The 17,314-nt window shown below is 39.9% G+C and overlaps 1 protein-coding gene across 11 annotated transcripts in view; it reads left to right on the top strand.

Moving 5' to 3' along the window:
• Positions 1-17,314, top strand: part of CFAP74 (cilia and flagella associated protein 74) — a 117,695-nt gene that overhangs the window by 18,055 nt on the left and 82,326 nt on the right. For all 11 annotated transcript variants that reach the window (XR_012155532.2, XR_012155530.2, XR_012155531.1 and 8 more), the window contains 5 exons: positions 5,376-5,480; positions 12,814-12,987; positions 13,286-13,396; positions 15,188-15,290; positions 16,621-16,778. Coding sequence is in view for 8 of the 11 variants with exons in the window: in XM_073316515.1 (XP_073172616.1) it covers positions 5,376-5,480; positions 12,814-12,987; positions 13,286-13,396; positions 15,188-15,290; positions 16,621-16,778 (651 nt within the window). In the remaining 3 variants the exon portion in view is untranslated. The remainder of the gene's footprint in view (positions 1-5,375; positions 5,481-12,813; positions 12,988-13,285; positions 13,397-15,187; positions 15,291-16,620; positions 16,779-17,314) is intronic.

Genomic DNA, 17,314 nt, shown 5'->3' with positions numbered 1-17,314 from the left:
CCGATCAGATAGGTTAGGTCTCAAGTTGGTGAAGACTAAGTGATACAGTTACTCTCCAGGCAGCTTATTATTCACACCAACAGTACCTTCCACTTGATATACAGAGCAGCAGTGCAGTAGCTTGGGAAAGGCGCATCTGTGCAGCTTCCTGTCCAGAGGTAAGATGCTAGTAGGCAATTGCTGTGGAGCAAGAAGTGAGGATTGGAGGTTAAAGGAATGTCTCATGACAGCAGATATTTATGAGCTAGTCCTTTGCATTTGGACAACACTGACAAAGTGGAATGACCAAATGCAGTATTTTGTAGTAGCTAGAGCAGGGAACTAGGTGTCAGAACTCATGAATTCTTTACTTTGTTTTGTCACTGACTTGTGTGACCTCAAGCAGGTCACTCCGCCTCCATTTATGCATCTATAAAATGGGAGTGATAACTCTTTAGTTATCTGAAATCTGGTCTTGTGAGATCTCATAAGAACGGCCATACTGGGTCAGACCAAAGGTCCATCTAGTCCAGTATCCAGTGGCCAATGCCAGGTGCCCCAGAGGGAATGAACAGAACAGGTAATCAAGTGATCCATTCCCTGTCGATCTCATGGAAAGTTTCTTTCTCTGTAGCACTTCCTATCTGAGGAGCTTAAAGTAATTTACAAACATTAAACACTCTAGGAAACTGTAAAAAGGTGAAGTGTGAGATAAGTTAAATTTTGAATCTAGCACTGTGTCCTGCAAGTACACATTCAGATCCAGACTCTAATCCAAAATTTTCCAAAAATTTAAGTGTGTGGTGTTGTGGGTCAGGATCATATTGCATTATGGTAATATCCTAATATTATATATAGGATTTATTGTTCCAGTGGTAAATATGGTCAAAACATTTGCTTCTGAGTTCTGTGTAATTCTCATGCCCTTTATCCCAAACATTTTTTATTTTAGTAGACAAACATATCTTCTGCTCATCTTTAAAAAATAATAACCCCATCAACTAAAATGCATACCTTTGCTCATGGGATTAATTAAAGTTCACAGTGGCCATCAGATTAGTCATTTTATGAGAGATAATAGTCTCCCAAGGATTTATGGGGACTTATCTTGTGATTCTTATAAGAATCACAGGCATTACTGAGAATACAAACATGCCTCACTTGGAGAATCAACCCATTACAACCTATTGTCATCATTTTATCAGTGATATATCCAATGTACCTGACAGTCTCACTGAAGAATATCATATATACTTTACCAATGAGTTTTTATATATTTGTCTTATACAGATACAGCCTGTGGAGTTTTACAATATAGTCCACATATGCACTAAATTTTTGTTTGGATGTGTAGCCCTTGTAAATTACTAATCCCAGGATACAATGCACTGTCTTAATCAGAGTAACCTTCTCACATCAAGACAGAGCATTGCATGCTGAGACCTGTAGTCCATATGGAGGCACCTTAATATTGAAAGATGAGTTCTAAAAAGAAGGTATATGCAGTTTGTTCATTTTATGCAAGTTTGTCATTGTAGCACTCAGCTGGGCAAAAACCGAGTGCCATTGACACAAGGTCCACAACGAAAATATGATAATCTGACAGATAATTTAATGACATTTGTATACCTTTAACTTTGGTTGACTCTTCCAACTCCCAAGAAAGCCCGTTGATCACGTTCGTCATTTTACATGAGAAAGGACTTTCTCATTTTTAGCCTTACACAGAGGCTGGAATGTATGAAAGGGATTTTCAGCCTGGGATAAATAAAATGTAGATTTAAGAAATGTATGTGCTATAGTACAAATAAAGTCATCTTAACATGTACAGTTAGTCTGGTTTACATTTATCATTCCTTCCACCCACCATTCATTTAATCATCTGGTTAATATAGATCAACTGACATCAGAAGTATGCTATGTCATTTTTAGTTTTGCTATGCTCATGCCTGTTATGACAAGGAACTGGTACTTATATATTCTGTTTCTCAGTGTTGTGTGTTTGTGAAATGCACAAATGCAATATAATACAACAGCAGCTACTGAGCTTCTCTGCTGTGAAGTGGGAGTGAATTTACTGGACCTTTCTAATTTGTTTAAATTGAAAGCAGTGGGTGGTTTGTGTGCTGGTATCCAGTGTATTGTGAACCAGCTTTGCAGCTGCCACTGTGCCCTGTATTCTTCAGGTTAATAAAATGTCTCAATGAATAACAAACTAATAAAGGTAACTTAATTGCTAAAACAGAATGGCTAATGATCAAAAACAAGTGACAAGTGACTAAATGTTTAAGGAAAATGAATTCTTGTGTAGTAGACACTATTCTGTAATATATAGTTTGAGTGTGATTGAATTTCAGATTCTTTGGGCAAGTAAACATAAGAATTTTTTAAAAGAAAATTATTTTAAAAAATGTAGTTTGATTGTCTGAAGACTCCAGGGAGTGGAGTTTGCAGCGTAATCGGGTGAAATAGCTGAATTAAGACTTTTTCAATCTTTTGCACAGAAATGTACGCTCTCCAATAACAATGTCCTGTTTGATCCCATATGGCTTCTAGAGTTAATTTCCATAGTTCTTCCTCTCAGGAAGTCTTTATGGAGTAGTTTTGAGACACTGTATCCTCATGTAATTTATTGTAGAAGAAATATGCTCAGTATCAGATGCCCTATAATGTAAACAATCATTAAATAAACGCTAAGAAGAGCAACATAACTTTTATACTTATGCCAGGCCAAGGTCTAATCTGTAGATATGCTGCTATGTAGTAGTTCGGATAGCAACTATCACAATGGTCCATTATAGATATTTGCTGCTTAATAATGGAGTAGGAAGATATACCAAATTCCTGGCTTAAAGACTTAAATAACATGATATTTTAACAGTTGTTAAAATATGAATTATCATTAATTTAGCATTATTGGTACCTATGCAGTGATATTTGGACTTAAGTTAATGACAATGTTAAATTATGCTGGAGATGCAAACGAAAAATATGTTTTCTATTTAGTCAGGTTCAAGTTACTATTCAATAAGCCTGAAATAATACAGTACTTTAGGTTATGGCTACAAGTGAGTTTGTGCCATGTACTGCATCTTACAATGCACTGGTTTTGTTTTTAGGTTGTAGGGCTTCTGTGACCAATGGCAGAATTAGTCACTTCACCACTTTGGGCCTCTGTGTCAGGGCCAGGTAGTGGGTGGCCTGTGTGTATGGGTCAGTTACCATGTTGTGGTCAGGAGACGAGCACCAGAGTCAGCGTCAAGCTGGGTCACAATACCAGGAATTCTGGCACTGAGTTACAGGCAGGTGGCAGGGGCAAACTGGGATCAGAAGCTGGAGTCTAGGGTTCACAACAAGTCAAGGTCTGGAACAGACACATGCAAGCAGTCTACATCATTGCTCAGGCAGCTCTCTGTGATGGCTTCCTGGCTTATATATCAGCATGGGCCAATCAGTGGGCTATGGGAGGCCACCACCCAGGTCCAGCTGGGCAGTACATGTTGCAGTGTCTTACTTCACATGGTCCCCCAGCAGAAACATGGCCTCAGCTTCCAGTGATGATATGGAAATGTCAGGAGTCTGAAACAGTAGAACCTCAGAGTTACAAACAACAGAGTTACAAACTGATCAGTCAACCACACACCTCATTTGGAACCAGAAGTACACAATCAGGCAGCAACCCACACACACACACACAGAGCAAATACAGTACAGTACTGTGTTAAATGTAAACTACTAAAAAAATAAAGGGAAAGTAGCATTTTTCTTCTGCATAGTAAAGTTTCAAAGCTGTATTAAGTCAATGTTCTGTTGTAAACTTTTGAAGGAACAACCATAACGTTTTGTTTAGAGTTATGAACATTTCAGAGTTAGACGAATAACCTCCATTCCTGAGGTGTTCATAACTCTGAGGTTCTACTGTAGTCCCAGATTCTAGTGCCATATGATTCTTGCATTCAGTTTGCTTATTTTTCAAACCTGGGATAGATACTTATCCAGCACAGCTATATGTACAAATTAAATCCCATGCAAACCCTATCTTGAGGGCTTACACGGGACTTAAGTGATGCACTGGCCTTCTGCGCAGGAGTGTATTTCATCCTTGGAGAAGTAAGGAGGAGCAGTAGCATATATGAATCATTCATTATAAATTACATTCAGATGGACCAGGTTTCAGACCAGCTGAAAATACACATTTGTGTATGGTTCAGGTTTGAAAGTATGAGGTTTACATTATATTTCGTTGACACAATTTTAATCAGTGTAAGTAATTGCTGTTAAAACAAGCATGTTAAACACAGGGCGAAGCTATCTTTAAATAGTATCAGTCATTTTTTATGCTTTCTAATAAAATTAAGAATCAGTTGATTTTTGACTTTGACAAAGGTAGTCAAGCTAGTTTTGATACTTAGCTCAGTAAAGCCCATTTTGGGGTGTACGGAGTAAGAAGCAGGATCATTACTCATAGAGGAATGTTCAATATGTGGAATGGGACAGAGATTTCAAAATCCATTTATATATCATGACATTTCTTCAACAGATGATATACCATGAACCTGTCCCACAATTGACTTTTCCAGGATTAGCAAGAGACAGATTGTCAGCAGAAAGTACTCATTTATTCTGCTTATTACCAGCAGTAAGACAATGCATTCAACTAACTGCAACTGTTGGAGTGGCAAAAGGCCTGATTGCAAGCACTGAAGGGAGAAAGATGGAAATGAGGGAGATTTATATTAAGGGTTGTTATTTGGGTCAGTGAATTAAACACTTCTTTTTTCTGTGGAAAGCTTGATAGATTGGAGACTCTGGGACAGATTCTCTGCTGGCATAACTCCATTGAAGTCAAGGGAATTACTCCAGCAGAAAGTTTGGCCCTATGTGGCCTTTTTTCCATCCTGGAAAGTTACCAGTCTCAGTTCTCCTCTGTTACATCAGTGAAACTCAGCTGAAATAACTGCATTTGCACCAATGCAACTAGGAGCAGAATTTATCTACTCTGTATGCCAAAATCTTGGGGGGTACAAGTAAGGTTGTATTATCATTTTAAAAGCAGACAACAATCTTTGTCCTATTTGTTTTCCTAAAATTAACTACATAAGTGGTATTTATCAGCATTAGAAATTACAAATCACTTTAAAATATGGCCGAGTGATGGTAAAATGCTCTCATCTTAATTTTCAATTAACCAGTAGATAGTAGTTTAATGAGATTGTGCCTTTCAGAAGAGAATGGACACTTTAGGAGCCATTATTGAAAGACATTATGTTAATATAAATTAGTGGAATTCTAAAACAAATGTCTCAGCCTTATGGCACCTTAATTATTTCTGGAATTTTTTACTTTGCAAGGTTTTAACATACATTATTTCATTTTTTTCTTTTTAAATGTAACAGTGCTGCTGTATTCCGCCTACAGGCAATGCACAGACGACTGTGTGCTGAACTGGGGAATGAAAAGGACCTTGAGTCAAAAATTGCTTTGATGCTGAAAGAAAATGTGTAAGTTAAAAAGTGAGAAAGAAGTGAGAAAGAATTGAAGGGACTGATCTTCAGCCCAAAGTCCTAAACCAACTTATTGATTAATTCACAGTTTGAAAGGGAGTGAACATAAAGCATGCAAATTTGTAACAGCTGATATTTAAAGCGATTGAAAACTTAGAGGCAGCAAAGCTTGTGAAAAAGTTTAAAGGACATAGTCGTCATTTTCTTTCCGTCCTACACCATTTGCAATACTGTCTTAGAAGCCTGAAAATAACATCTCTCTGTATTCATTATGTAGTTTTTGTGGCGAACATTTTTGTGTGTGTGTGTTCTGAAAGGAGCTGAAATGCAGACAGTTATTTTAGAAACTACTACTCCTTCAGTGTATAGAACAGGTGCCTTTATCAGGCTTAAACAGCATCATCAGAAATGTGAGCACAGCTGTAGGAATTGCAGGCCAAATTCTCTGCTGGTGTAAATAGGTGTAACTCCTCTGTTAGTGACCTTGAGCTGAAGCAGTTTGACCCTTGCAGCGTGAGCAGAAAGACACACATCTGAAAATCAAAGACTTCAGAAACTGACCTTTGATACTGTTCTACTACACCAGCAATATTCCTTTTACATAACAAGTCACCGGAGTTGTGCTCATGTAGATAAACAGAGAATTTGACCTAGGATTTGGTTCATTGCAGTGATAGTGGAAAGAAAAATATTGTCTCTTTGTAGATCCCACAAAATAGCATTTATTGCTTTTTCAAATTTTAATGTTTTGGAGTTCATATTTTAATTTTGTGGTAAAGCTGTAGTGGATTTAATAAAATCTCAGGTAGACATTCTGAAACCTTTATTTGTCATGTTAAAAACAGTTTTGAAGTAGATTTTAATTTTGGGCTAACCTACTAGAGAGCACAACATCAAAGAGTCAATAAAATCAACAGCAATGCTTCCATTCACTTCTGTGGGATCGGGATTTGACTACTGATATTAGGGCTGTTCAGTGAGACTATTGCATCCTAAGCTCTGAAATACAGTGAACTTGTATCTTTTACTTAGTGTCTCTTACCAACTTGTGTGTGTGTTTCCAATAGCAACTTATTGTTAAAGGAATTTTTACTGAGAAAACAAATGTTTAAAAAGTGCTTCACTTTCATAGCATCTCTAGTCAAGTATACAATTAAGTTCAGGGAAATGTCATCACTCTACTTCCATTATAAAGGTACACGAAGTATCTGCACCAGGATAGGGCAGGTAACTGCATCTGATCATCAGTTTGCAAAGAGCTGCTGTTTTCTAGTGTACCAGTGGGCCTTATCTAAGGTATTGTGAATTTTCAAAAGGCATTGTGAGGTTAATCTTGAAGGGACAATGTGACAGTTGTCACCATTATTGATCAGTTGAAAGACAGTCAGTTCTTTGTGTCTTTCAAAATGAAAGATGCCTTATAAAACACTGGCGCATATGGCTGGAGATTTGACAAGAGACTACGCCTCTCTTGGTGACCTTGAGAAGAAGCAGCTTGACCCTCTGGGGCATGTTTGCACTACAGTTGGGATTATTTCTCTCAGTCCAGGTGGACAGCCACATGATAGCTTTGCTTGAGCTAACACACTAAAAATAGCAGTGTGGATGTTGTGGCATGGGTGGCATCACGCGCTAGCTACCTGAGTATGGACCAAGGGGATCAGATAGGCTTGTACACACATGGCTAGCGTGTGCTGCAGCATCCACACTTCTATTTTTAGCATGCTGTCTGTCTACCAAGGGCAAGCTTCCACTGCAGTGAAGCCATACCTTAGAGTCTGAGCAGAAAGAAACACATCTGAAAAGCAAAGACTTCAAAACCAGACCCTGGATATTTTTGCTACCACATTAGCAGTGTTACTTTTGCAGAACAAGCACTCTGCATATTTATGTGAAGGAAGTGTATTCTATTTTTGTCAAGCTCTCCATCCTGCAGATGTCACAGTTTAAACTTGAGTAGAGTCATTCCTTGGTTGTTACATAAAAGTTTTCCTTCAACTTTGTGCTGATGTTGGGGCCACATGGGAAACTGAGTGAATATCTGTCAGATTCAGGATAGTGAGCAAACATTTTGAAAGACACCTGGACACTGAAGGTTAATTTATATGAGTTATAGTCTTTGCTGTCTTTTGGAAAAACCAAATGCTTAATATAGAAGGATCACAGAGTGTGTCTCTGTAAGTTAGGTATTTCATGACTGCAACTTCTCTAACTTGCTCTGACTCACAAGATGTCGAAAGAATCTCTTTCAGAGGTCAGAATTGATTCTTGTTTACAAAAGAAAGTGCTGCCTGTGCGACTGCTCCACCATTTCAAGCACCTGCATGCTCACTCTTTTGACTTGCTCTTCAGCAATCCTTCTTTCTTTTTCAGATGTGAGAAAAACACAAGGGACTTTTCCAAAAATCTCCTAACATCGTCATTCATAGGTTAACTTGGGTTTCTATTTCTCCCCTATTTCCTTAGCATCCACCATGTACTATCCACTGAATGAGTATAATGCCGCTTGCCAAAACATTAATGTCTCCAAATGTTGATTTTATATAAATTGATATATAATATTTTGGAGTAACTTACATGAGTTTCCACATAAAGCAAAGGCTTTTGAGAGTAGCGCTTGACCTCACACATACCCATGCAGTACCCTGCTTTGGAAATGATTTGTGGGCCATATCCTTAGCTGCTGTAAATCAATGTAGCTCTGTTGGTTACAGTAGAACTATGGTGATTTACACCAGCTAGGGATTTACACCAGCTAGGGACATATAGGTCCTTGTCTTATTCTGAAGTAGGAAGAAAGGTGGAGTAAAGTAGACGTTTCTCCCTGTGATCCTTATTAGGAAGATTCTAACTTCTATCCTTTAATGTATTCTTCCTGAATATATTATAATGACATTCCCCAGGGTACAATCTGGACTATTGAACAGCTGTGTCCCCTCAATTTTCCAACCTGGGGTGCTTTCTACACTGCTTCGCTGTTAGAGCAAGCACTCCTGGTCTGCTCTCACACAGCCTCTAGCATGTAAATTCCAGCTATACTGTCTGAGTGCTATGATCAGCCACCCTTGAATTACACTGCAGAGCAACACCAGCAAATTCCCAGTCCCAGACTTCCCCCAGAAATATGCCTCTTATACTGCCCAACCCTCTCCTGGACAACACAAGCTCACTGGTTTAGATAAAACAATAAAACAAGTTTATTAACTACAAAAAGATAGATTTTAAGTGATTACAAGTAAAAATGCTGATTACAAGTATTTAGAAAAGCTGCACGAGCGAAGTCCATGGGGCTGGATGCACTGCATTTGAGGGTGCTAAAGGAGTTGGCGGATGTGATTGTAAAGCCATTGGCCATTATCTTTGAAAACTCATGGCGATCGGGGGAGGTCCTGGACAACTGGAAAAAAGCTAATGCACTGCCCATCTTTAAAAAAGGGAAGGAGGAGGATCTGGGGAACTACAGGCCAGTCAGCCTCACCTCAGTCCCTGGAAAAGTCATGGAGCAGGTCCTCAAGGAATCAATTTTGAAGCACTTAGAGAAGCCGAAAGTGATCAGGAACAGTCAGCATGAATTCACCAAGGGCAAGTCATGCCTGACTAACCTAATTGCCTTCTATGACGAGATAACTGGCTCTGTGGATGAGGGGAAAGCAGTGGACGTGTTATTCCTTGACTTTAGCAAGGCTTTTGTTATGGTCTCCCACAGTATTCTTGTCAGCAAGTTAAAGTAGTATGGGCTGGATGAATGGACTATAAGGCAGATAGAAAGCTGGCTAGATCGTCGGGTTCAACGGGTAGTGATCAATAGGTCCATGTCTAGTTGGCAGCCAGTATCAAGCGGAGTGCCCCAAGGGTCGGTCCTGGGGCCGGTTTTGTTCAATATCTTCATTAATGATCTGGAGGATGGTGTGAATTGCACCCTCAGCAAGTCTGGTGATGACACTAAACTGGGAGGAGTGGTAGATATCATGGAGGGTAGGGGTAGGATACAGAGGGCCCTAGACAAATTGGAGGATTGGGCCAAAAGAAATCTGATGAGGTTCAACAAGGACACTTGCAGAGTCCTGCACTTAGGATGGAAGAATCCCATGCACCGCTACAGACTAGGGACCGAGCGGCTAGGCAGCAGTTCTGCAGAAAAGGACCTAGGGGTTACAGTGGACAAGAAGCTGGATATGAGTCAACAGTGTGCCCTTGTTGCCAAGAAGGCTGACGGCATTTTGGATTGTATAATTAGGAGCATTGCCAGTAGATTGAGGCACATGATCATTCCCCTCTATTTGGCATTGGTGAGGCCTCATCTGGAGTACTGTATCCAGTTTTGGGCCCCACACTACAAGGAGGATGTGGAAAAATTGGAAAGAGTCCAGCAGAGGGCAACAAAAATTATTAGGGGGCTGGAGCACATGACTTATGAGGAGAGGCTGAGGGGACTGGGATTATTTAGTCTGCAGAAGAGAAGAATGAGGGGGGATTTGATAGCTGCTTTCAACTACCTGAAAGGGGGTTCCATCTACACTGTTCTCAGTGGTAGCAGATGACAGAACAAGGAGTAATGGTCTCAAGTTGCAGTGCGGGAGGTTTAGATTGGATATTAGGAAAAACTTTTTCACTAGGAGGGTGGTGAAGCACTGGGAATGGGTTATCTAGGGAGGCGGTGGAATCTCCTTCCTTTGAGGTTTTTAAGGTCAGGCTTGACAAAGCCCTGGCTGGGCTGATTTACCTGGGGATTGGTCCTGCTTTGAGCAGGGGGTTGGACTCGATGACCTGCTGAGGTCCCTTCCAACCCTGATAGTCTATGATTCTAAGCATAAAAGCCAGAACTGGTTACAAAGAAATAAAAGGTAAAACACAACACCTAACTTTACAAGCTAAAGTGAATTCAAAGCAAAAGTCTCTCTCACCACATGTTCTAGCAATATTACTGGTTGACTTCTTTTCAGACAGGATATCTTCCTCAGTCCAATGATGCTTCCTTTGTCCTTCAAATGTTGTCGATGCCGTGAGTACAGAGGAAGGAAGAGATAACTTGGGGTGTCTGCTCTCCATTTGTGTACTTTTTCCTATTCTTTGAGAATCATCTCCAGCTGGAGTTCAGGAGACAGAAAATCTGTGGGGACGGGAACCTCCCGCTTATTTCTTTGACAAAATATTAATTTCTCGCTCACACCCTTTTTCCTGCCAAAGAATGGCCACTTAACCAGGTGATAATCCATTTGATTTCATTGACACCTGGCTGAGGTGCCAGTTTGCCTTTTGTCTCTGAGGAACTGGTTTGTGACTGCTTCCCCAGATCTGGAATATGTTTTAGTAACATCATATAGTAGAATATTATAACTTTACATACAATGTTGCCACACATATTTTACCAGGATAATAATGATCAGCAAATCATGAATTTTCAGATGATAGTTTACAAGGCATAGTTTATACAAAATGTATCATAGCCTTGAAAAAAGGGTGGACGTAGTGATGCAGACTGTCACAATTATGTACTGAATAATATATAAAGAATTGTATCTATGCATATTTACTTAGTTTCTAGTTCTTAAAAGGAGGTGAAGGGAAAGCAACATCAGCAACCACAGAAAACTGGTGCTGATGAGTGTTTGTAGCAACATAGGTAGCACATATCAATTAGTGATCACCACAAGTGTGCAGGTCACTTAGGATAATTAACTCTCCCTGTATCCCATTTGGAACCATTTTTAGTTTGAATATAATAGTGTTGTGTTATTCGCTGCAGTCTCCCAGACACCCTTTAAAGAACTATAATACCAAAATAATAGAGACAGTTTAGTAGCACTCTGTATTTTTCTGCTCATGCTGTTAGTTGATGCATCACACTTACAAAATTATTCAGATGATAAAAAATAAAATGATATCTTTGCAGAAGGTAGCTGGCAAACCCCTTTATAGTTTTGCACCAGCAGTTCAAATACTAAACAGCCATATCAAAGCAAAAGCTCAAGCAGGAACTTATAGCCATGCTTAGCTAAATGATTAGGCAGAAAGTAGTATATCCTACTTCAGAATTACATAGTAGCTTTAAAAAGCTTCTTTGATGCTTTCATTTGGTGTGTGATTTGCGTTAAACGCATTAAACCTAAAAAAAAGTTGTTAAAGATTGTGACAGCCAAACAAGCCAAACAGATAAAAACACTTCCTGAAACAAGACAAAAAAGTGCTAGTTAAGTTGTACTTTCTAATTCCTGATTTCATCTGAAAGCATCAGAATGTCCTAAGACTTTCACTTTTGCTGAGAATAGTTCTCTCCCCATTCTGTGTCTGCCTCAGTCATATCCTTCTGTAAAATTTTCAAGAGCACCAAAGTGACTTAGGAGCCTACATCCCATTGAGGCACTTAGGCCCTGATCCACAAAGGCAGTGGTTTTCAACCGGTGGTCTGTGGACCCCTGGGGGTCCAAGACTATGTCTAAGATTTCCAAAGGGGTCCACACCTCCATCTGAAATTTTTTAGGGGTCTGCAAATGGAGAAAGGTTGAAAACCACTGATCAAAAGTATTTAGGGATTTAACTCCCATTGATTTCATAGATCTGGGCCTTTGGAGAATACGTTCTATTGAGCTTTAATAACACTTTGGCTCCTAAATGCCTACGTTACTTTTGAAAATGGGACTTTAGGGCTCATTTTACCTGATGTGAATATTGCAATTGCCTGGTCTGGCAGGTTCACATATAACAGGACCCCACACATTTTTAAATCTCATGCAGTTCTAGGACTCCATATTGTCTGTGATCTGCACACAGGTTTCCCAGAGACTTCAATAGGATTTTATCCTAACACCTTGTCTCTGGATGTGAGGGCATGGATATTTACACTTTAATTCAGATTTAATGTCCTGTATCAATCTTAAGCATCCTTAATGCACCCCTCACCATGGTATCTAGGCACCTTGGTCAAAACTCAGAATAGTCAACTCTAAGGACCATCACTGAAAAAGCTTACAAACAAACTAGATGTTTTTGAATAAAGAAAGTATTAAAAGCATTCTTTACTGTCGAGTAAACATTCTGCCTTTTCTTACATTGGGTAAATACCAGCTTGAGGAAAAAGAGGAGTTTGAGGAGAAATATAAGTGACATCTCTAAAAATCAGAAGTATTAATACTAGTACTAACAGGATTATTAGCTATGTCCTTTGAAACTAGCAGGGCATAGCGTAAAACATGGCTGAACTTCCTTTTTCACTATGGAGCTGGTAGCACTGAATATATGTAATTAATTGGTCTGCTTTCCTTTTCCCAACTATCTTTGCCCATTTCATTTGCGTCCCTTTAATGAAAACATCTCACTCTGTGCTTAAAAGGTATGAGATGTGGCAGATAGAAATTGAGCAGGGGAAATTTGGAAGCCTCCGGGAGCAACTTGAGCAGGATGAGGAGGAACTAGAGAGACAGTGCAAAGAGCGGGCAGAACAGAGGATTCAGAAAGAAAAGACTGTAGCCCAGCTGGCAGAACGAAAACAACAGGTTGGAAAAAAGTAAGCACAATAACTGATAATCCGCTTTCCTTTCCCCAACTATCTTAGCCCATTTCATTTGGGTATTGGAAAGGTTTCCTAACTCAAAGGATGCTAGTTATGAAGGCTCTTCATGTAGGTACTCACCACAGAATATTTACACAGGGAAATGCAATTAAAGGGGCAACATAAACCAATGGCAACAGTCCACAATCCTACAGCCCTTGGGTAAGCAGAGGACCCCTTGACTTTAGTGGGAGCTGTTCGTACATCAAGACAGTAGGACTATGCCCACTTGATTTTTATTTGTGTTTTGCAGAAAAGAAACGGAAGCCTGGGAGGCGTATGAGAGAAGACATCAAAAAGTAGTCGAAGATGCACACAGGAATCATGAGAAAGCAGCTCAGTTTCTAAAAAAATCTATGTCAAGGTTCCATTAGCTTTTCCCCTTGCTAGTATCATAACACAATATCTGAAATGTGATACCTGATCCTCAGCCTTTAAGAGGAAACATTTTACAGCTAGATTACATTGTGACATTTAACCCTTGTCTACACTAGAAATTTATGTCAATATAACTACATCGCTTAGGGATGTGGATTTTCCACACCCCAAATGACATAGTTATACTGACCTAACCTCTGGTGTAGACAGCGCTAGGTTGACAAGAGGGACACAGCTATCACCTCTCAAGGAGGTGGACTATCTATGCCGATGGGAGAAGCTCTCCCACTGGTGAAGGTAGCATCTTCACTAAGTGCTACAGTGGCATAACAAGTGTAGACAAGCCCTTAGAAATCTCCAGCCATACCACCTAGTGCTGTGATCCTGCCAGGTCTCACAAGCTAAACAGGGACTTGAATAAGAGGCCTCTGAGGAAAATCCAGGTGACTTGTGAAGTAGTGTGGGTGAATCAGTAGTTGGGATCCTTCCTTTTGAGTCTGTTTTGACAATTTTCAGAGTAGCAGCCGTGTTAGTCGGTATTCGCAAAAAGAAAAGGAGGACTTGTGGCACCTTAGAGACTAACAAATTTATTTGAGCATAAGCTCAATGTAGCTTATGCTCAAATAAATTCGTTAGTCTCTAAGGTGCCACAAGTCCTCCTTTTCTTGTTGTGACAATGTCCCACTATGGTCTTAGGGGGCACTGTATTGCTGGAGGAGTTGAGTTTTGAGTTAGATGCACTATCTTGGACACTTGTAGGCTTGTCATTCCCTTTATACTTTTTAACTGGGGAAAAGCTGAATTCCAAATCAGATGATTACCTATCTAAATTACCTCTGAAGTTTCAAATGGATATGGTAGTTTTCACTGTGTCTACTAAAACTGCTGCACAGTGTTTCTTTGCACTGTTTCTGTTACATCTCTGCATTGTACTTCAGTGGTAAATGAGATGAGCTCACTCTGTGTTGCTTTATGTTTTCGTAAATAACTATTGTTAGTTTCTGGCATAAAAATAAAAACTCTTTACAAAATATTTGTAAATCAACTTTACATGTATATTAGAACCTTATACACTGGAAAGGTAATTGTATATTTTCCCTATTATTCTTTAGTTTTTTCTTTGGCAATATGGACAAGATGCCAGAAATTAAGTCCAGTGAATTCATTACTTGACTGTTCTGAGTCTTACATCTCAAGCAAAATATATTGTATCTATTAGAATGGAATCTAGGATCATGGTAGTTAGAGATGGAAAAGACCAACTGGTTAAAAAATGAACCAAATATATTTAAATTCATGTTAATAGTTATGGGATTTTCTCAGGCTTGATTTAGGAGATACCATGTATAAAAAGGCCCATATTTAGGGGTATATTTGTAGTCTGTAAACAATAGAGCAACTTATGCAAGAATCAGCCTTTGTTTCAGTAAATGTCATTGTATATCTTTGGTTATATAACCAACACCTAAATCTTTACTATATTTTTGTGGCTAGATGTTGATCTCGATATGGAATACACCTACTGGTAGATACTCAAAGTTTAAGAAAATATATTGTTGAACAAACAATCTTTGTGGCCCTTTGAAACTTAAGTGGTTCTAAGTAGAAGAGTCCTCCAACTGTTCTATTTTACTGGACCCGTTATCATATAAACACAGTGTAACCTACAGGAGGAATGTTTGGCAATGTTAACAATTACTGTTTGCCAGGTTAGCCATTTTAATGGTGAATGCTTCACAGCAGGACATGAACCTGAAAGGCTTTATTCTACCAACAGAATTCATCAGAAAGAAGCAAAGGAAGAACTGAAAACTCAGGAGCATATGGAAAAAAGGATGCAAGCTGTGCTGTCTCTGAAAAACAACATAACTTCCAATAGGGTACCTCTACGACTGCTAAGATTAGTAGTGATGCAATTGATTCTCTGGAGTGACAGATTTTAATGCAAACCATTTCAATCATAGAATATCAGGGTTGGAAGGGACCTCAGGAGGTTATCTAGTCCAACCCCCTGCTCAAAGCAGGACCAATCCCCAGTTTTTGCCCCAGATCCCTAAATGGCCCCCTCAAGGGTTGAACTCAGACCCCTAGGTTTAGTAGGCCAATGCTCAAACCATTGAGCTATCCCTCCCCCCAATATTCAGCTTGCCCCTGGTATAACATGACCTAGGAGTCTAGCCACTAAAGGTTACAGAGTCAGACTCACCAGGGCCGGCTCCAGCATTTTTGCTGCCCCAAGCAGCAAAAAAAACACAACTTGCCGCTGAACGGGGAGGCAGAGTGATGGTGCAGCCGCCGAATTGCTGCCAGCGACTGAAAAAGATGGTCCCCGCCGCCAAATTGCTGCCAAGCGCAAAATGCGCTGTGACGGAGCAGCCGCTGAATTCCAGCCACCGCCGAGGGCAGATTGCCACCCCAGAGCCCGACGTCGTCGCCCCTTTACATTTGCTGCCCCAGGCACCTGCTTGGTTCGCTGGTGCCTGGAGCCGGCCCTGAGACTCGCACGTCCAAATTCAAATACCCTCACTCTCATTGAGTAAGTACCTTATTCCAAGAGCAGTTCACTGCCTTCAGTGGCACCACACCTAGACTACAGTATTCCATGAGTAAGGGTGTCAGAATCTGGCCTAGAGGGTGGTTGACTGTATTGCTCTTAATACAGAAATACTTTACAGTATATTAAAATAAAACATTTAACATAACATAACAGTTAAACTAATTTAAACCAACAGGAAAATGAAGAAATTCAGATTTAAGGCTATCATAATCTTACTTGTTTGAATCTATATATTCCAGAGTCTGAAAAGATGGTCTTAACTAGCCACTGATTGTATTATAACCACCAATGCCTGCCACACATTGTTGCATAGAGTAACTTGTTTCAGGGGAGGGCCCTGGAGAAGGAGGTTGGAGATCAACAGACATGGTTCATGCATTTAGTCCTGACCCAGCCACAGCTCTTTGCCAGGAGCAGAAGTAATCTGTGTGAGCTAGGGATGCAATTGACTCAAATATTGCAAATAAAATCAGGTACAATTAAAGGATTTTCAAAAACCAAACAAACCCAAAGGCAAGTTCAACTATTAAAAAGAAGAAAGCAACCTCTTGGTAGAAAAATCCACCATCAATTTGTAAATAGAGAAACGGACTAAAATCAGAGTCCATATTGTGTGAGTAAAATATGTAACTGTTATTTGCATGACTTTGTAGGAAACCCTTCGAACCCTCCAGCTGAGGGACAAAGCAAAGGCTCTTGAGGCAAAAAAGCAAGAGATGAAGATGAGAGGGAATATTCTGGCAGAAGGAGGCGATGTCACCAAGGAGATTTTTCTCCATAAACAACGTGTTGAGTTAGAAAGGCACAAGCAGTAAGCAGTCATTTCTTTGTATACGTTTTACTCCAGGTCGATACTCATACAGGAGTGAATCGTCACCTCACTCCACTTAGAAACTGAAAACATGAAATCTATATTGCTGTTAGCCTTGCTACCCCAGGGAACTGAACTGATTCTTGGAGTCTTGTGTAGCTAGAGACTGTCAATCCAAATCCTCAAATCATATGAACTGGCAAAGCTTTATTGACTCAAAGAAGCTAGGTTGATTTATATCAGTTGAGGATTTGGCTCAACTGTTTTTCCTTATAGTTTAAAAAAGTGTGAAGGAGTCACTGGTTCAAATCCAAACCATGACCCTAACCTGCCACTGCATCTGTGCAGGTATAACTTACCATGCATAAAGAGACCCATTGAAGTCAGTGGAGCTCTGCATGGGAGTCAGCCCACATGGATTGAATTGAAGGATCGGGGCCTTTGTTTGTTAAGACCAAAATTGTTGCCATCTAAGGGTGACTAGTGGCCCACATAAATAGGTATGAAGTTTTGTCCATTCTCTGGCCAGGTGTCCA

Source organism: Lepidochelys kempii, chromosome 18 (assembly GCF_965140285.1).
Source record: "Lepidochelys kempii isolate rLepKem1 chromosome 18, rLepKem1.hap1, whole genome shotgun sequence".
NCBI lineage: Eukaryota > Metazoa > Chordata > Testudines > Cheloniidae > Lepidochelys > Lepidochelys kempii.
Note: the sequence above shows the minus strand (reverse complement) of the source record. Positions and strands in the feature narration are given on the sequence as shown.